At 41.3% G+C, this 21,012-nt stretch overlaps 2 protein-coding genes across 7 annotated transcripts in view; one reads left to right on the forward strand and one right to left on the reverse strand.

Annotated features, from left to right (window-relative positions):
- The window catches only part of PIP5K1B (phosphatidylinositol-4-phosphate 5-kinase type 1 beta), a 93,320-nt gene that overhangs the window by 36,236 nt on the left and 36,072 nt on the right, over positions 1-21,012 (forward strand). For all 5 annotated transcript variants that reach the window (XM_083352555.1, XM_083352553.1, XM_083352556.1 and 2 more), the window contains exons 4-5: positions 15,968-16,098; positions 18,536-18,653. In XM_083352555.1, coding sequence (XP_083208681.1) covers positions 15,968-16,098; positions 18,536-18,653 — 249 coding nt within the window. The remainder of the gene's footprint in view (positions 1-15,967; positions 16,099-18,535; positions 18,654-21,012) is intronic.
- LOC310634296 (general transcription factor II-I repeat domain-containing protein 2-like) lies at positions 1,273-5,034 on the reverse strand. Of its 2 annotated transcripts, XM_083352549.1 has the most exons (3): positions 4,906-5,034; positions 2,021-3,969; positions 1,850-1,933 (listed from the first exon to the last, which is right to left on the reverse strand). In XM_083352549.1, exon 2 carries the CDS (start codon positions 3,960-3,962, stop codon positions 2,025-2,027), a length of 1,938 nt encoding a protein of 645 aa, XP_083208675.1. In that variant the 5' UTR covers positions 3,963-3,969; positions 4,906-5,034; the 3' UTR covers positions 1,850-1,933; positions 2,021-2,024. The 2 variants fall into 2 exon arrangements, with proteins under 2 accessions (XP_083208676.1, XP_083208675.1); XM_083352550.1 differs by having other exon boundaries at positions 1,273-3,969.

Consider the following 21,012-nt stretch of genomic DNA (forward strand, 5'->3'; position numbering starts at 1 on the left):
AGATTCTTGCCCACAGGAGTATACCTGATGGTTATCTGAATTAAATTCACCCACTCCTGTCCATTTTAGCTCACTGATTACTAAGATGTCGATGTTCAGTCTTGTCATCTCTTGTTTGACCACGTCCAGTTTTCCTTGATTCATGGATCTTACATTCCAGGTTCCTATGGAGAAAAAATCTTTACAGCATCGGACTTTCCTTTCACCACCAGATACATCCACAGCTGAGCGTCCTTTCGGCTTTGGCCCAGTTCAGGGGTAGGCAACCTGAATCGGTGAAAGAGCCACTCGGAACCGGTTCTCTCACTAAAAAAACCCCTGGGAGCCGCAAAATACGCGTGCGCATGCGCACGTGCATGCACGTGTGCAGAACAGGATTTGATTAAAATGGAGCTTACCTAAGCAAGACATCCACCAGAGAGGAGGCCGAGCAAATTTCCCCTGCCTTGCCAGGCAGGCAAACAGAGGCTTCAAACACACACACACACACACACACACACACACACACACACACAAACAGGAGGAAAAGGTGCAGAGTAAATTTCCCCCTCCATCCCCAGAGGCGGAACAAAGCAGAGAGGCGAAGAATGTGGAAGGAAAGAAGATATAACCTTCAGCAAAGCAGCTTCCATGTAGAAGAAACACATTTGCACTTATGTGAGCAGGCATGTCCCCCCACAATCAGCTCCCCCTCCCCCCAGCCTCCCCTGAGCCAAAAAACTCACCCTGCCTTAATTGCAGGTAAAACCTGCAGAAAGCCCAACCAGCCCGTGCAGATGCGCTGCCTGCTCGCCTTTCCAAGGCACTCCAGCCCAGATTCTTTGCTCCCTTTTAGCTGGACAACCTTTAAAATTGGCTCCCCCCTCCTTCTCCAAGGCAAGCTGCCCTCCTCTCCATCCTGCGCCCCCACTCCCAAAGAGTTTGGCTGGCAGTTTGTCAATCACAGCTCTTCCTCCTCATCATCCCCCTTCCCCAATCTGGCTTCAGCACAGTTTTTGCCTGAAGAAGAGTTTTTGCCTGAAGAAGAAACGGGGCGCTCCCCCCCCTTTTCCCATCACTTCTTTGGTGCGTGTTTGCTGGGAGCCCACCCAGATTTGAACACCCTGGCGTCCCCATTTCTCACCAAAAACAAAACATTGGGAGCTGCAAAATTTATGAAATCAATGAACTTCTACAAAGAAATTTTTTTATTTCTGTATACATCAAAAACATTTTGAACTTCCAAAAAAAGTCGCTGGGTCGAAGGTTTACTTTCAAATAAAATACTCAATGTCCATTTGAGTCCTCCTCATATTTATTAAATAAAAAGACAAACTTAACTTTTCCCCATGCAGCAAAACCAAAATGCTGTCTGCTTGTAATTCTGTCCATCCGCCCATCTGCCCACCCGCCTGTCTGCCAGTCCATCTGCCCATCGTCCTCTTGTCTGTCCATCCGTGCATCCGCCCGCCAGTCCATCTGCCATCTGTCCACCAGTCCATCTGCCTGCTCATCCGTCCATCTGCCCGTCCGTCCATCCGTCTGCCCATCTGCCAGTCCATGTCTGTACTGTAGTGTCCAGTCAGCTGACAATGAATAAAAAAGGTCTGTTTCAGTGAACATCAAATAAATATTTGCAAAATAATAGCCAATTCTTATTTCAGCATGCAACAGAAACATTTTGAACTCCAAAAAAAGACACTGGGTTAAATGTTAATTTCAAATATAATACTCAATGTCTATTTGAGTCCTCATATTTATGAAATAAAAATCCAAACTTAACTTATCCGCCTGCAGCAAACCCAAAATGCTGTCTGCTTCTGTCGTTTTGTCCATCTGTCCACCCGTCTGCCCGCCAGTCCATCTGCCCATGCGTCCACTTGTCCGTCCGTCTGCTTGTCCACCAGTCCATGTGCCCGTCTGCCAGTCCATCTGTAGTGGAGTGTGCAGTCAGCTGGCAAGGAATAAAAAAGCACTCTTTCACTGAAGAACATCAAATATATATTTGCAAAATAATAGCAAATTAAAATAATTATTTTACCTGGTTAATGTGATTTTTGCTTCTCAACATCAGCACACAGCACCTGCATATCAGGGCTGTAAGACGTCACCTTCATTTTTAAACAAGATTGCAGGCTGTTGTCTGTGAGGCGTGAGCGATATTTGTTTTTAATGTAGTTCATATTGGAGAAGACCTGTTCACATACATATGTGGATCCGAAGATTGACAGGACTCCAAATGCATATTTCTTCATATTTCTGTATGTGCTGGGGAGGGCATTCCATGTATCAAATATAAGCTTGTCCTGTTTGGGAAGGTTTTCAATATCACTCCATTTGTGATTCAGTGCAAGACTGGCCTTCTGACGGGCAACATCTTCAAGAGCATCTGTCAAGCGTTGGAACTTTGATGCCCATATCTCTTTGTCGGCTATGTCTGCAAGTTCCATCTCCAGATCAGGTTGACTTACACCTGCAAATGCAGTCATATTCAATGCAGATGGATCGCTGGTCAGGGGAGTGACAGGGAAAGATAATGTATTTTTTTCCTCTTTGAAGTCACAGAATCGCTTCCCAAACGATGTTTGCATTGCAATGATTGCAGACTGCAAATACTCTGAATTTATCACATTGCTACCTTGTTTGAACTCTCTCAAAGACGGGAAGTGAGACAGTGTACCTCTTTGTAAATCTCTGTCAAACACTGTCAACTTGCGTTCAAATGCCATAACTTCCTCCAGCAAGTGCAGGGCTGTGCCTCCTTTACCCTGAAGACTTGTGTTCAGCTTGTTCAGGTGTGCTGTCATATCTACCATGAAGTGTAGCTTTTCCAGCCACTCTGGATGTTCCAGCTCAGGATAGGTGAGCCCTTTGCTGCTCAGGTACGTTTTCACCTCTTCCAGACATGCAGCAAAGCGTTTTAGCACCTCCCCTCTGGACAGCCACCTGACTTTGTTGTGCAGCAGGAGATCAGAATACGTACTTTCCACCTCCTCTAGTAGCAAACGGAACTGACGGTGATTTAAACCTTGTGCCATTATTTTATTGACAATCTGAATGACAAGGTTCATCACTTCTGTGCATTCTGGAGGAAATGTTTGAGCGCACAATGCCTCTTGGTGCAGGATGCAATGAAATGTTAGCAGCTTTCTACCCAGCGACTTCTGCAGTAAAGCCACAAAGCCCTTCTGCGCTCCTGTCATACTCGGTGCCCCATCAGTAGCCACTGACACAAGGTGGGTGGTGTTGATTTCATTGGTTCTAAAATAATCCAAGACAGCCTCACAGATGTCCTCTCCCCTTGTTTGGCCTTTCAGTGGTATCAACTCAAACATTTCTTCCTGTGGCCCAGCAGAGTTCACATATCGGCAGAACAGCGCTATTTGTTCAATATCACCTGTGTCTTTGGATGCATCACAGGCAATTGAATATGCCTCAGCTGAATTGATGTCTTTAATTTGCTGTCTGGTGATGTTTTCTGCCATTTTTAGGGTTCTGTCTTTAACAGTCTTCGCAGAGAGGGGCATATCTCTGATTTTCTGCACAATTTCACTCTTGTTTTTGAAGTCTGAGAATAGATGTTCTGAAATCTTAATGAATGATTCCTTCATATATTCTCCATCTGTGAACGGCTTCCCATGCCTGACTATTTCCTGAGCAGCCACAAAACTAGCATATGTAGTTGAACTTGCAGACGTCACCCACTTCTTAAATTGATTCTTGCTCTGATCAACCTTCCGCATCAATTCTGAAACGGCTTTTTTTCTCTCTTCTCCTTCTGGGTATTTTTCAGCAAAGGCTGTGTGTTTATTTTGGAAATGTCTTGCAACATTAGACTTCTTGTTGTTTGCAAATTTCTCACCACATATTAGACATACTGGTAAACCAGTCTTGTCAGTGGTGAAAGCAAATGAATGTGCCCATTCATCATTAAACACTCTGTTTTCTTCCGAAATTTTTCTTCTCTTGGATGATTTGTCCATGGTTGGCCTATTGAGGGGCAAACAGCAAAATAAATCTCATGCTGGTGGGTGTCGCACGGTGGAAATTATAACCAGTATTGTGAATCAAATAATGTAAGAACCAGTTTCCTGCAAAGATTCTCCCCCCACACACAGAGCACCCAGCCTCCACTACTCCCCCCCACCCGATGGAGCGTTCCACTGCCACTGCTGCTTCCCCCCAGGACAGAGCGCTCCACCGCTGCTTTACCCAGTGGCAAAGGTGGAGGTTGGGAGGCAGCGGCAGGACATAGCCCGGGCATGGCCAAGCAAACCGCAGCAGCAAAGCTCGTCCTCCCCCCACACACACTCAAGGTGCAGAAGGCAAGTGAACATGAGCAAGAAGCACAGCCAGCTTATTTTTTGAGAGCCATGATCCCCCCTCCCCAGCCAGCCAGCTATTCATGAGTTTAAAATGGACATTAAAATGCTTCACCATCTTTATCGATATCACAAAAAAAGTTTAAGAACTTTAATTGTGCTTGATCAGGTGCACTCATTTTCATCCAGTCACTTATAGCAGGTTATTCTCTGTCTCTCTTTGTCTCTTTCTCTCTGTCTCTGTCACATTTCTATGTCCTGTTTTTCAAATATTTATATTAAGGATTATACATGAAAATAGTAAAAGCCAGTGCAAACTATAAAAACCACAAATAGAAAAATACAAAAGAAAAAAAAGGGATGTGTGTGTGTAGAAAAGGAAAGAAGAAAGGGGAAAAAAACCCTTTCTCCTTCATCCCAACAAGTAAAAACAATTTTAGCAGCTAATCTACCATCTTTAAATACAGCATAATTGCGCCATACCTCATCTCTTAATTAAACATCAAAATATTTCATTAAAGTTCTTTACTAAAAGTCTAGTAAGGGCAACCACATATATTCATATTCTCCTTCTCTCTCTCTCTCCCCCCCCCCTGCCACTTACTTGGAAAGTAGGACAGTCACCTGAGGAATAAACAGGCCTTTTCTTTAGTCAGCAGTATTCCAGCAGTTTTCAAAAAAAATCACTGTTAAGAGACGAATACCTTTTTGTTAAGCCATTTTATTTGGTTGAGTTGCATTTGTGTTGTTAAGTGAAACATTTGTTTACTGAGTTTTGCTCCATTTTGCGACCTTACCACCATTGCTAAGTGAATCACTGCAGTTAGTATTCAGGTTGTTAAGTGAATCTGGTTTCCCCTTGTGACGGGTAGGCAGCCTTGGCTGTTTTATGAGTCCTGGGCTTAAACTCCCAGAATTCCTGAGCCAGTATGGAAACCTCTCCATTTCTCCTCAGCATGGCTGGCTCAGGAATTCTGGGAGTTTAAGCCCAGGACTCATAAAAGAGCCAAGGTTGCCTACCCGAGTCCTTGGGGATGGCAGCCCCACCTGCGCCTCCTTACCCAGGTTCTTAAGGTAAAATCCTTTTTAAAAAGCCAGCCTTGCACACAGGTGGCTGTGAGCAGCTCCAAGTTTCCCCTCAGCTGCTTGGGAACGAGTAAACGCCCCTCCCATTTGGTGACTGTTATTATTCATTTATAAGCAAAAGAAGAAAAACAGAAAAATCGAAGAGATAAAAAGGGGGAAAAAACAAAATACACCTTTGAAAAACTGAAAAGGAGGGGATGGGGAAGGGGTTCTCTGAAGGATTCTGAGGAGGGGGGTGCAGACGGAGAAGAACGGGGAGACACCAAGAAGGGGAGATGAGAGGGAGAGAAAGAGAGAGAGAGGAAGGGGGGAAAAACACCCAAATATCCCCACGGGGGTTATGGAACCTCTTTACAGATCTAGCAGGGGGCGGGGGGGCCTGGGAAAAAGGGGAAGAAGTAGGGCTCTCAGCCCCGGCGACGAGGCGGCAACGGGGGGCTGGCGGGCGCCTTTCGCTTGCCGGGGCTCTCAGCCCTGGCGACGAGGCGGCAACGGGGGGCGGGCGGGCGCCTTTCGCTTGCCGGGGCTCTCAGCCCCGGCGACGAGGCGGCAACGGGGGGCGGGCGGGCGCCTTTCGCTCGGCGGGGCTGGCGGGCGCCTTTCGCTTGCCGGGGCTCTCAGCCCCAGCGACGAGGCGGCAACGGGGGGCGGGCGGGCGCCTTTCGCTTGCCGGGGCTCTCAGCCCCGGCGACGAGGCGGCAACGGGGGGCGGGCGGGCGCCTTTCGCTTGCCGGGGCTCTCAGCCCCGGCGACGAGGCGGCAACGGGGGGCGGGCGGGCGCCTTTCGCTTGCCGGGGCTCTCAGCCCCGGCGACGAGGAGGCAACGGGGGGCGGGCGGGCGCCTTTCGCTTGCCGGGGCTCTCAGCCCCGGCGACGAGGCGGCAACGGGGGGCGGGCGGGCGCCTTTCGCTTGCCGGGGCTCTCAGCCCCGGCGACGAGGCGGCAACGGGGGGCGGGCGGGCGCCTTTCGCTTGCCGGGGCTCTCAGCCCCGGCGACGAGGCGGCAACGGGGGGCGGGCGGGCGCCTTTCGCTTGCCGGGGCTCTCAGCCCCGGCGACGAGGCGGCAACGGGGGGCGGGCGGGCGCCTTTCGCTTGCCGGGGCTCTCAGCCCCGGCGACGAGGAGGCAACGGGGGGCGGGCGGGCGCCTTTCGCTCGGCGGGGCTGGCGGGCGCCTTTCGCTTGCCGGGGCTCTCAGCCCCGGCGACGAGGAGCCAACGGGGGGGGGCGGGCGGGTGAAGCGCGCCTTCTTGCTCGTTGGGGCTGCTAGCCCCGGCGACGAGAGGGAAGGGGGGGGGGGAAGAAGCAGATCTACTTACGTTTTACTTCTTCCTCTCTTCCTCCACTCTGCCAAGTGCAGTAAAAAAACAAAGGTTTGTGGGTAGCCCACAAACGGTTTGTGGGCGGTCCCACAAACCAACCAATCAATTTAAACTTTTCAAGTTTTTTTGTGAGAAGTTTAAATTGATTAAGTTTTTTTAATACCATTTTTTTTTTCAAGAGGGAGGAGGAGGCCTGGGAGCCGCATGGGCCGGCTCAAAGAGCCGCATGCGGCTCCGGAGCCGCGGGTTGCCGACCTGTGGCCCAGTTGCTTCATTCTTTCTGGCGCTACTAGTACTAGCCTTCTGCTCTTCCCCAGTAGCATATTGAACGCCTTCCGACCTGAGGGGCTCATCTTCCAGCGTCATATCTTTTTTCCTTTTGGTACTGTCCATGGAGTTTTCATGGCAAAGATACTGGAGTGGGTTGCCATTTCCTTCTCCAGTGGATCATGTTTTGTCAGAACTCTCTGCTATGACCTGTCCGTCTTGGGTGGCCCTGCACAGCATAGCTTATAGCTTCATTGAGTTACACAAGCCCCTTCGCCACAACAAGGCAGTAATCTATGAAGGGGATTTACTGTATAGTATATTGTAAAATTATAATCTTCCAAAACAAATTTAATATATTATTTAAATCCAAATGAGAGTTGCCTTAATATATGACCACATGATATCAACCAGTATTGCATGGTTAATACATATCCAAAAATTTACATCTATGTTCAGTATATTACAAAATATTTTTGCCAATTATAATTTTAAGTTTCAAGAAATAAGTCCTTTATCTGCCAAAATAATTGTTGATATTTTTCTCTCAGACATTTCAACTCAGTCCATGTCTTTCTATATATTTGAATATCTAATTTATGTACTCTAGCAATCATTCATAAATTGCTGTTATTTTTTTAAAGAATAAAAGGTAAAGGTAAAGTTTCCCCCGCACACGCGTACTAGTCGTTTCCAACTCTAGGGGCCGGTGCTCATCTCCGTTTCAAAGCCGAAGAGCCAGCACTTGTCCGAGGACGACTCCGTGGTCATGTGGCCAGCATGACTGGATGCCAAAGGCGCATGGAATGCTGTTACCTTCCCACCGTAGTGGTCCCTATTTTTCTACTTGCATTTTTACATGCTTTCGAACTGCTAGGTTGGCAGAAGCTGGGACGAGTAACAGGCACTCACTCTGTTACGCGGCACTCGGGATTCGACCCGCCAAACTGCCAACCTTCTGATCGACAAGCTCAGCGTCCTGAGCCACCACATCCCTTTTTTAAAGAATAGACTAAAGCTATTCTTTAGTACTAGAAGGGATCAGTGGCGTAGCGTGGGGGGTGCAGGGGGGGCCGGGCGCAACATCTGGGGGGGGCGCACTCGACGGCGCCGGGATCCGGCAGGGCGGAGGCACCAGAGCCCCAGCTGGGAAGAAAGAAAAAAATGAGTTTCAAGTTTGATCATCGCAGATCCTGGCTTGTCTCTTCCTTACCGCTCCCCGGCTGGCAATCGTGGATGTTGGCCTGGAAAAAAGTATATATATATATTCTCGGCACTCGGCAGACCTTCCTTGCTTCGCCCCCCTCTCTGCTCGTCTGTAAGTAGCCACGTTTTTTTAGACCGCCACGGTTGGATTGTCCCAAGCAGATAGGGCACGGCATTCCCGAACGGGGCGCCTTGCCCAGACGCACCCGGTGCGCAGTTTCCAAAATTGCTAGCCACCGTATTTGGTTGCAAGCCCAGCACGTTTGAAAAGTGGCAGGCTGGGGTAGGCCTCTCCTTGCAAATTGCTTTAAACACACAACCACACAGCGTGACTCCTCCTTCGGGCCGCTCCGCCTTCGCTCTGGCCGCCGGCGCTGGACGGAAGCCTTCTCTCCCTCCTCCCCCCCCGCAAAGGAGAAGGCGGCTCCTGAGCGTGCACAGAGCGCAGCCCTCCTGCAAGCCCGGGGCTCCGCTGCGGAGGCTCTCCCAAGGCGCTCCCGGGGTTGCCAAAGGCGGGGGGGGGCGCGGCGGGGCTTGAAAGAGGGTGGATTTCCCGCGGGGGGAGGATCGCTGCAGCGTCTCTCCGGGGGTCCCTGCTCTGGAACGAAAGCTGCGTCGGCAGGTTGCCGATCCAACCGTGCATGCAGACTTTGGGGGCGAGAGGACGTGGTCGGGTGCGTTTGTGTGTGTGTTTGTGGGCGCGCCCGTGCTGTCTCTGTTCTGCAAAAGGCGCTTTTTTAAAAATAAATAAATAAAAATAAAAATAAATCCTGTCCTGCTGGAATGCAGAAAAGCAGCCCTCGCCCCCCCCATTAAAAGCTTGAACTCTTCTTCTGCCTTCAATCTCAGTTTCTGTTTGGGGTGAGGTGCCAAAGAGAAGGAGGCGGCTTGGCTTGGATAAGCAGCGTCTGGGCAGAAAATAGGTCGGGCGCCGCAGCAAGTATGAATTCCTGGGGTTCAGCCTAAGCAGGCAAAGCTGCAGGGTGGGTTGGTTGGCTTTTCCGGCTTTGGAATAACCTTGGGAAGCTGAGGCATTGTAAGTTGGAAGTCATTGTTTGTCGCCTAACATGTTGGGTCAACCCCACGCCACATGCTAAGCCATAAACCGTGGTTGGTATCCAGGGTTTAGGACAAGATGGAGAAAACTAGCCAATTGTGGGATCATAAATCTTGATGAAGCCCATCATCGCTCCATGTGATGTATGCACTCAATCTACAAACGTAGTCCAAGCCTATTCACATCTGTTGTAAGGTCATTCTCTCGTGGGGTTTATCCTGACGTCCACTAAGAGTGGAACAAACATGCCCCATTAACCATTTTCAACGCCATGTCCTCTCTTTGTCTCATCCTAAATCACAGCTGAGGCACCTTAAAGTTGCCTTGTTTCAGTTTTAAACTAGCATTTTCCCTCTTCTCCAGAGACCCTTTTTTGCCTTGAACCTAACTCAGGGGTAGGCAACCTTGGCTCTTTTATGACTCATGGACTTCAACTCCCAGAATTCCTGAGCTAGTGGAAGAGACTCGAGTGCTAAAATCCACAGGTTAGGGGGCGCAAATTACTTGCCTTGCCCCGGGTGCTGACAACCCACGCTACGCCACTGGAAGGGATACTAATATTACACATTGTAGTCAAACTGATTCTGTAATTTAAGGTATCTCAATAGGATCTGATGCTTAGCATAAGAAGCTATGCAAAATTAACTCTGGTTAGCTTTTGACTGAGAAAGAGACCCTCCAAACTATATGCAAGACTGGGATGTTCAAAAGCATTGTTGAAGAAGGCAGTGACAAATCACTGAGCATGAATCATCAGACTCAACTTTGACTTAAAAGAAGTCACATTTTTATACCTGCTCTGTTGGTTATTATTTTCAAGTTTGGAATAATAAAGGATTCCTGGTATGTTTTTGCATGCTGCAACTCCTTAATTAAGGAAGGAATATTTTTCAATCCAGATCTCTTTATTTTTTTAAAAACATAGCAGATACAGCTATTTCTAGTTGGGACATATGGGCAATTTCCAGTAAACAGTAATTTAGACATTGTAAATGAGAAAAAGTTGTATTTTATGGAATATACCTAAAACTGAATTTTAAAAAAACTATTTAAAGATGCACACATTGCATATTTTTGCATTAAACAACTTAATCTGCATGTGGAAACACAACACATAAGGGGCAACATTATTTTGCAACCCCTGTTCAATTTAGCTTCTCCGTAGCAAAGAGTTTAAAACAACAGTAACCATAACCCAGAAACAAACTAATACGTAGTCCTCAATAATTCCCATTCATCTCATTATTTCAGTCCAGCCAATACCAGTGAGGTTGGAATCTGTTTCTCTACTTATATTAGCAAACACATTCTCTGTATCGTTGTGACATGGATAACTTTTTTGAAAACAAATATCAGAATATTGGAACATTCGAAACAACATGGAATGAAATAATTATTTCATCCTACGTTGTTTCAAGTATTCCGATATTTGTTTTTAGTTTTTAATTGTTCAAGATTATTTTGTTATGAACTCAGATAATTTATAACATTCTGTACTCCAAATCTAAAGTCGTGCTCTCTTCCATTGATTTGTTCACATTTGTTCCAGATTAATAACTATTTAAAGTTCATTCTACGCTTCTTGAATGATTTGGCTCTCCTAATTCTATCATAGTCTTGAGGCAGCAGCTCATGTCTAGTGATGAATATTGTTGACGTTATTAATTTAATGGCTTGGCCTGAGAGCCATTTCTAGCCTTGAGAGGATGAAGTCTTCTCCTGAAGAGAGCTCCTTTTCATTACTGCTAATCTTGCACTGTTGCAGCATACCCCACGGTTCAGCAAATATGTAGTTGTGCGCTCTTGTATAGAAGCTAATATTTGTTTAATCAAGTCTGTGTTTACTCTGTAAAGTTTAAGGTGGTGAAGGAAGCGGTAATTACTTGGATGTTCTAGTTCTGTAAGCTAAAACTAATGTATTGAGCCAATTTGTAGATTGTTTTCTAGAAAACCTGCAGGGAAAAACCATCTGAATAATTGGGAAAGAAATTGTTTTTAGCTCATTTTCCCAGATTTTCTTTTTCAATCCTCAAAAAGAATTTTTGACCTAATTTTTCTGGGCTTCTGTCCCCAGAGTCATATTAATAAATAGTCAGGCTTCGAAACTGAAGTAAAATATGCATCTGAATTTGAACTTTTAAAAATGGCTGATTCATTTTAAAGTGAGTTGGAGAATATTCAGAATATTGGTATGCAAACCTAAGAGACAGAACAGTTTGGTTCACACAAAATTTTGAGCACAGGTGAATCTGTTACTTTTTCTTTTCTCGGTTTAATGTTATTGTAATTATTTTTCTTTTAAATTGCAATAAATTACTTGCTTACAATACACAAAATAAAAGGCATTAAAAAGGATTAGGATTCCTCAATCCTCCTTTATAAAAATGAATACTTTTACATCTATTTTAAGATTATTCTTTTTCTTAAATGATCTGTCTTCTAGGCTATAACATTTTCTAAGTGGTTGCTTATGCTTTAGCATTATGCTTTTTTATTTATATAATATTTCTTTTTATTCATTCTGTAGTAATACAAGGCAGTTGCATCATTTACAGAGGCTTTGTTCTATTTTGAGTATATTTCATGTATGAAATTAGGAAGGACTCGTGGTACTTTTTAATTTTTGATTTGACATTTAGTTATCCATAAAATAAAGCATAATTATACAAAAACACATAAGATCTATTAGCGTTTTCCATGCACTGTACTTTAGGAATAATAACAGCCACCACATTGTGTTAATAGATGCAGTTCATTTATTTGGGGAAGTAAATCTAAATCCATCAAGAGCAAGATGGTAGTTTTAAATTAAAATTTTATTTATTTATTTAAGATATTTGTATAGCTGCCTATCTTAAACCAAATTCTGGGTGGCTTACAATCCAGAATAAAAGAAATCTATACACAACAAAATCCAGAAACAATAAACAATTGTTAAACATTCCAAATTGTTAAACACTCACTGGAGAAGAGCCTAATGCTGGGAAAGGTTGAGGGCAAGAGAAGAAGGGGACGACAGAGAATGAGGTGGCTGGATGGAGTCACTGAAGCAGTAGGCATGAGCCTAAATGGACTCCAGAAGATGGTAGAGGACAGGAAGGCCTGGAGGAACGTCGTCCATGGGGTTGTGATGGGTCAGACACGAGTGTGCAACTTACAACAACAAAACATTCCAATAAATTTAGCTCAATGATTTAAGACAAGATCCTTTGAAATATGTTTGTCTAATAAGATGCAGTACTCTCTGCATGTTACCAAACATTTAGGGGGAGGATCTTTCTGAATTATAAACTCAGTGTAGAACAGGGGTCCCTTACTCCCAGTCTGTGGTCCACTACCGGGCCACAGCATGCAAGCAACCAGTTTGCACAAACAAGCAAAGCCCCATCCATGGGATGCAGGCAGCGCACAAAACCACACACTCTCTAGTCCACAGAAAAACCTGTCTCCATGGCACCAGTCCCTGGTGCTCAAAAAGTTGGGGACCTCTGGTGAAGAAGAACCTGCCTTGTCTTCTTGGGATTCTTATGAATGATGAAATGTTCACCAATATTTATCACTTTCTTTCATAAATAAAGCCTACTATCCTTGATAACCACATTGTGAAGCTTGTTAGTTTACAATTTCATAATTGAGACACTATGTTCTGTATTTGCTGACGTATAAACCCATCCACAGATAATCTTTTTACAAAAATACCATGAAAAAAACGTGCCTCCTGCAGATAAGCTGACCTACTTTTTTCATGATATTTTGGTTAAATTTTTGAGGGTCTGTGGATGGGCTTATATGCAAACATATACTGCAAATACAGGAACTTTTGGAAAGCATTATTTGAGGGTGCTGGAACCTAATATTCTTGGCTTATCCATGAGTAAATATGGCATTTCCAAACCAAACTAACTTCCTTGGTTTGTCACATCTAATTATGTAACTTTGGTTAAATGGTTTGCATAAAATTGTTACCATAATGTACCTACACATTCTGTCACAGGTGGATGAAATTACAAATGTTACCCATCTTTAGAAAAGCAAGTAAGATTGTGTCATCTGCCTGTCTATATAAAACAAATCTTCAAGGCGAATCATCTACTACCCTTTTACTTCCACCACATATGGTATCATATTTTTATCCAAATTAGAGATGTAAGAAATTTGTCTAATTACTTCAATTTGTTTTGGCTTCTCTTATTTGACTTTTGTTTTGTTTGATTGGTAACTGGTTTCAGAGAAAGAAGCCTTAGGCTCCAAGCTGGTCTGGATTTTATGTGATGTCCAATTTCAATAAAAAAACGCTGACACATCTTGGACTAGAATTTCAAGGAAAGTCTTTAACTGATATTGTTTCAAAGGTCACACAGTGGTTACTTATTATATTTAAGCATACATTTGAGGATTTATTTCTTACTTTATTTTCAGTTTTGCTTCTTCTATATTCTTAGAAATAGTTTGCACGTTCAGATTCAGTAGTCATTTATTTATATTTATATATAAATGACTACTTAAAAGGCTAATTGCATAGAAAAACTACCACAGTATAACTACTTTTTTGTTGCTCAGTAGATGAACAAAACTCTTATCCATTTTATGAAACAGTCTGCAATTCACTTAAGGTGGTCTTTATAATTTAATGTAAGAAGGCAAAGGCACCTGCTTATTTCATGAAGAGTGGACCTTTTTTTCCACTTAGTACAGCCATTAAATAAGACCATGTTTAAGTAGACACTGGTGGTTCTGACACAAATGGAGCAAAGTGTGTTGATCGAACAAAATAGAAGGAGTGTAATGCAATAGAATGTGTTGTCTATTTCATACAAGCCTTGGTGGAGCAGTGGGCTAATGCCTCCTTAAGTAAGACCAGCTGCCTGCAATTAGTGCAGGTTCGCATCCCACCAGGCTCAAGGTTGACTCCGCCTTCCATCCTTCCGAGGTAGGTAAAATGAGGACCCAGATTGTTGGGGGCAATTAAGCTGACTTTGTAATAATGCCGCTTGGGGTGTGTGTGTGAAAGCCCTAATAAGCAGGCATATACATAGAATGAAGGCTACTGCTAACGCTTGTAAGCCGCCCTGAGTCTTCGGAGAAGGGCGGGATATAAATGTAATAAAAATAAAATAAATAAAATAAAATAAATATAATCATGCCATTCACAGGCTGAGGGTGTGTGATTTATGACATTGGTTACTTTTAATTAACAAAACAGTCATCTGTCATTATATTGTTTTGCAGTTTAAAATAAATTAAAATTAGACAGTGTATTTAGAAAAAAATAAATCTATTTTGCCACTTAAAATACCGAATCTCACCAATTAAAGTCTCTGTGTCCAGAATGTAATAGAAGCCTTAAGCAGCAGTTGATGGCTTGAAATTTATTCCTTTTGTTTCTTATTAAAGTTCAATAAAATCAGACTAGACTATGAACAAAAGACACAGAGAAATGCTTAGTCCTTTCATTTGGGTTTCTGAATTTGTATTTCTAGAGTTTTATGATTCTGGGCTGCCAGAAGTCCTTTGCAATCTAATTAATTAAGTGTATAATTTTAATTTTGTTGGCTGTAGGTGGAGAAGATATTGCCAGACGCTTGCCATATTAGCTTCAAAAATTTATAACAAAACCAGATTGATTCTATATTAGTCTGAATACTGAGGCTGCTGAAGAACATATGTATTCATCTAGTAAATAACATATTTGTAATCTGTCTACCATTGAGAGCTTTCTGCGGATAGAGATTTTTTTCAGAAGGCTTCTGCCTTCTCTCATTCTCTTTTTCAAAAGCTGTCATCATCATCATCATTATCATCATCCATTCTTAGTAGCATCACACTTTGAAAATCATCCAGACATGAAAAGATGCCTTTTAAATATAAATTTTGTATATTGATTTTCCTGCTTGATTCACAGAAACACAATAACTGGTTGTTTTTCTTTTTCCCTAAGTGATTCTTTGCCTGGCCCATTACCTACAATGTTCACTGGGACCCTCCGTACAATTTCACTGTAGCATTTTAGCCCAGGAACTATTTACTTTCCTTATCCAGCCACTATAGTGGTAGTAATAATTGACTTACACAGATGATAGTGATGCCCTGTCAGCTGATTCTTTCCATTAGAAACTCAAGTTACGTTCTTCTGCCTTGCCCATTCCTCTGTTGCTGCATAATATTATGGCTGTGAGCATCTTCCTAAACTAGAAGCTCTGAGCTCCCCGCAGTTGTGCAAGGAAGGGGAGATAGGGGACAAAAAGGAAAGTAGAGGAAGACGTTATTAATTGGAAAAAACCGAGGTTTCCTTTTTTTGCCTTTTTCTCTCCTGCTTAAATTATATAATGATTTATGGGAGCTGTTAGAATTCCAGAGCACTCGGAAGATTTCCAGAGTTCTTCCTTTCTTGTTGTAGACCAACTGCTGTGAAAAGGGCGAGTGCAGGCAGAGGAATGCTCATTTCCCCCCCCCCCACTACTAGGCAGCTTTTGAGGTATGAACTTTCTTTTCATACAGTATGTGACCTATGAGTTTCTAATAATGCTTTTTAATCTTTGTGGTAGACTTGTATGAAGTACTGAGATCATTTGTCTCAAAATCTGAGAAATGCTCTTGGATGAATCAACTTGTTTTTTAGACAGAGGAAGCCGGGACTTTGAAATATTCTTAGAGATGTATAAGGTTAGAAAAAAACCCTATATATTGCAAGATGACAATTTTAAAAATAATATGTATTTGTTTTTGCAGACTGCATCATCAGCTATCAAAGGTACCATACAATTGGGAATAGGATACACAGTGGGCAACCTTACATCTAAACCAGACAGAGATGTACTTATGCAAGATTTCTATGTAGTTGAAAGTGTGTTTCTTCCCAGGTAAAGGATGAGTTAATTATTTTTTATTTCCATGAATATTATTTAGCAGTATTGTTGATTAATTCTGGCGATAATCATTCTTCCTTCTTGGACTCACCTCACTTTAAAAAACAATCAAAAGAAAATTTGTCAGATTTGGTTGAAATTCCCCTGATCTTTCTGGGCATATGTAGATTTTTGTATGGTCCGTTTGAACAATTTTGTATTGTATTTTTAGGTATCACTCACTTCAGAATAAATCAAAATTCATTCTTAAACTTTTGATTATGTTATGGATTAAAGAGAAGACTGGTTTATGAGTGTTTTATTTATAATAATAGATAAAATAAAGAATTTAAGTCATGTACAATTAAAATATACTTTGAGAAATAAAGAGATTTTTTTTATTTCATAAGTAATCGCACTGATGTTATATGTATGTGAGTTTCATCCTTGCTTCTCTAAATAGTCAGAATTTGTTTTGAATAAGAAGAGTAAAGGGGAATATTAAATGAGAACAGAACAGTTTGAATGCTGTTTTATTGCATTTGTGGGAAATGATGGGTGTTTTAGTATGAAGTATCTACTTAACAAGATAGTAAAACAAAATTTTTCGGAAATCTATACAAAACCAAAATTCCAGTCAGTTCTTCATGTATTTAAGGAAACTATCTCAGTGCATGTTTGTGAAGAGCATATTATTTCATATTATTTAGATTTTTCAGTTAATATGTTAATCTTAAAGACTGTTGTTTAATTCCAAAGAAAATATAATGAAGGTTTCAACTAAATGGCATATATAAGTATAGATATTTAGCACATATTGACTGGTAGTCATTATGACACAGGAGTATGGCTGAATACTTACTTAGGTCGCAGTTAGTATGTTTTTAAGTGATAGCTCTTCTTCATGGAGAAGTGCCACAGATTAATTCAGAAATTAGTTTTATCTCCTGTTTGAAGAAAATAGGGAAAATCTAGCAATAGAAGAAATAGAATCTTTGTAATAAAAGATGAAATTACACTCTAGAGCACGGGTGTCAAACTTGCTGTATGACGTGGCGTGACGTATTTTGCATTGCCAGATCTGGGGTGGGTGCAGTCTCCACCGGGAGTTTGACACCCCTGTTCTAGAGGTTCAACAACTGGTATCACAGTGTTCGCCTCTTGAAAGGCCTTTTCCAAGCAGAATTTGATAAGTAGTAATTTTTGAAATCAGTCACCTGCAGATGTAAAAAAAGAAACATAACAAGAAGCCACAGGTAACATAATGTAATGTAACACAACAGATAAATTGGGCTGCTTTAATAGTATATAATGTATGACTCTTTGCAGAGTTTTCCTACAACATTTGTATCATGCAGATTAAATTAATTTTATTGTTAAGTTTTTCTGAGTTTTGAATCTTTAAACAAATTTGTATTGACAATCATTGTTTACATTAACATTTTCTTCTGTAATGTCAGTAAAAGCTAGAAATAGTAAATAGTTTTATGCAGAAAAAAATATAACTAAAAAACCAGACTAAATGCAGAGCAGAACTTCAGCTGGCTACACGAACAATGGCTCAGTTACGTTGCTTTGCTTAGGAACAATGCATATGAAGTTTCAAAGCTGCCATTTTGAAAAGTTAATTATAACTTGGCGGCAACTTTTGGGAAGGCTTTGGAAGCCACACTATTGGCCTTGAGAGGACATAGGTTGTGTTGCAGATTATAGGCTGTGAATTCTTATTATGTAATAATAATAATAATAATAATATAAAGTTGGAAGGGACCTTGGAGGTCATCTAGTCCAACCCCCTGCTCAGGCAGGAAACCCTATACCATTTCAGGCAAATGGCTGTGCAGTCTCTTCTTAAAAACCTCCAATGTTGGAGCATGTAGTTCAATTCTTCTCAGGAAAAAGAGAAAAGAGGCTTTAAAATAAAATAATGTATTGATTAAAAACATTCAGAAGCAATGAAAGAGTAAAAAACAGAAATTATGAAAAAAACAGAATGAAAAATAAATTCAATTTGATGCTTTTCAAGACATTTTGATAGTATATTGACAAGGACTATTCCTCTTTTGTGCTTCAAACTTCTAATCTGTATCAATTTTAATGAAGTACATAAAGTATTTTACTGAGAAATGTTATTTGGAGGCTGATGTTAATAATTAACATTTGAAGATGTTAGTTGCCGGAAACACAGTATAATCCTGTACATCTTTAAAGGCATTGGTTTTCTTCAGGAAGAATATTAGAAGAAAAGGAGCCCAAAACATTGATTGATTGATTGATTGATTTTTTTTGATTGATAGATAGATATATCCTCATATTCTGTTATGTTAGTTTATTCTTCAGTCAACAGAAGAGTCTGAAAAGGCTCCTATTTTTAATAAAATTAAAGTTAAGATGTATGTATTGTAAATGCACATGTGCAGACATAATATTTTAAATTTCTCTTTCAATTCAGTGAAGGAAGCAATCTGACTCCTGCTCATCATTATCCAGACTTTAGATTTAAGACCTATGCTCCTCTAGCTTTCCGTTACTTCAGAGAACTTTTTGGTATTAAGCCTGATGACTACTTGGTAAGAGTTATTCCTTTTTCCCCCCACAGAGTATAGGGAACCTAAAAGCTCTTTCTGCTTCTGAACCAGTACCCATCAATTACTTTGATTTGTGATTGGATTGAGTAATGCACCTGACATTATAGTGAAGAGAATTGTTTAGTATTATTTGCTTTGATTCAAACACCAATTTCCACTCATCTGTGTATTTATTTTTAATGGAGAAAGGGTAGCAATAATGCTTTAAATATACTCTATAGGAATACTTTCAAATTGGGTCAGGCAAAAATCCCTACATTATCAAGATGTTTTGAAGTGCATAAATTTAGTTGATAGTTAACTGTTTCCATTTTCACCTTTTAATTGCTTCTCCTGAAATTTGATATATTAATTGACAGTTCACCAACTGAGGTGTGGCTGTACTCAAAGTCATTATTTCTACTAGAAATACTATAATTGAACTTAAATACCCTGTGGGTTTTGCTGATTGAATTTTGGTGAAGAGATATAATTCATTAATTTCCTTATAATTGTCTAACAACGTGAATAAGTGCATGCTTCCTTAGGGAAACATAACCTTTATATAGAAAATTAAGCAACTTTTAGAATGTCCTTTCAAACATGCACAGAGCAAAATGTAACACAGAGTAAATCAAAGAACTGCTGCCATAAGATCCCTATTGAATGCTTATTATTCTAAATAGTTAGAAGAGCTGTAGTATATTTCAGTATTGCACTGTGCTTGCAGCTCAGTGCAGTGTGGAACTTTTTCCCTTTTATACTTAATGTGGCACTTAATAAATAATGTAGCATAAAATTCAAAACCTGTCGAAATGATAAAAAAGATGTTTCCTTGCCAGTAAGTTACTGCTGGCAAAACCTCTGACTCTCATCTTTCCCAAGTCATTTCACCTTTTTTATATAGTTTTCAACAGAATAAAAATGTAATTTTAATTTAATTTAATTTATTAATATTTCTATACCGCCCTTCTCCCGGAGGACTCAGGGCGGTGTACAGGGCAAGAATAAAACACAGAAATTTACAAAAATTAAAAGATAATTAAATGCATGCCCGATTAAAATACAATTGATACATAGTAAAAAACCCCGATAAAAATAATAAACCCCACCAATCCCCCCTCAGGCCAGGCCGGCTTGCTCGAACAAGTATGTTTTCAGATCGCGGCGAAAGGAGCGTAGATCGGGCGCCGTCCGGAGCTCAACCGGTAACTGGTTCCATAGCTCCGGGGCGCCCACAGAGAAGGATCTCCCCCTGGGGGCCACCAGTCGGCATTCTCTGACCGGTGGCACCCTGAGGAGGCCCTCTCTGTGGGAACGCACAGGGCGCAGGGAGCTTGATGCATCATAAAGTAACATAAATATACTTTGTTAAGTGCATTAATAGGTAAAACAAACATATCTATTTGCAGTGCTAAAACATAATTTAATAGGATGTGACTAGCAGGAAAGGCTTTAAAGTGCTGATCTTACATATTCCTCTCTTCCCTTTTGTTCTCCTATGAGAACAATAGAAAGAACAAGGTTTAATTCACTTTTAGCTGTACCATATGCCAAATTTGTAAGTACATATAACTGAAGAATTTCATTTTTTAAAAAAATTCTAGACTCTTCAGCCAGTAATAAAACTTTCTTCTCAACTTCTTCAGTGTGCTTCGTGATTTATATTTCATCATGATTGTTGCTAACAAGATGCTAGAAATCTGCCAAAATAAGATTCCCCTTAACTGAAGTTTTAGTTGTATCACAGGAATCATTGGACAAGCCTGCAATATCAGTGTGTGCTCATTTTTGCTAAAGCACAGTGCAAAAAAAATAATATTTATTCAATCTGGGATAAAAACCAGTGCTTAAGCAACATTGATGGCCTCTATTACCATATCTGAGCCTCAGGAATTTTTTTGTCGAGATTTTCCCAAACCATAAAATATGCCAGGTGCACCTTTTTTATATTGACTGTAGAGTTTAATTTTTGATGACATCTTTTGACTTCTAATTGTGCTTTCTTTTTAATCTGCCCTTTGAGTTCTTTACTTTTCATAAATTGTGTACACCTGGGGATATGCAGTTTATTAAAGAGAGCCAATATTTTGTATAGAAACATTATCTTGTGAGAAGCTGATTTCTTCCTTTCAGGTTTATCAAACGTATCAGTTCCTCAGATAAAAGAGATATTGTGAAGTTTTCACATCTGAATATTTCAGTGGCCATTCTGGCTGCTGAGAACATGTTTTAAAATATGTTAGAAAGTATTCATAATTAGGAATACTGTTTATTATTCCAAAAATATAAAGCAGCTAAAATCAAGGAAATTGGCAGTCCAAAGAGTGTTCTAAACATGATACACCATTAATTTTTTATT

The sequence above is a fragment of the Vipera ursinii genome (assembly GCF_947247035.1).
Source record: "Vipera ursinii genome assembly, chromosome: 2".
Taxonomy (NCBI): Eukaryota; Metazoa; Chordata; class Lepidosauria; order Squamata; family Viperidae; genus Vipera; species Vipera ursinii.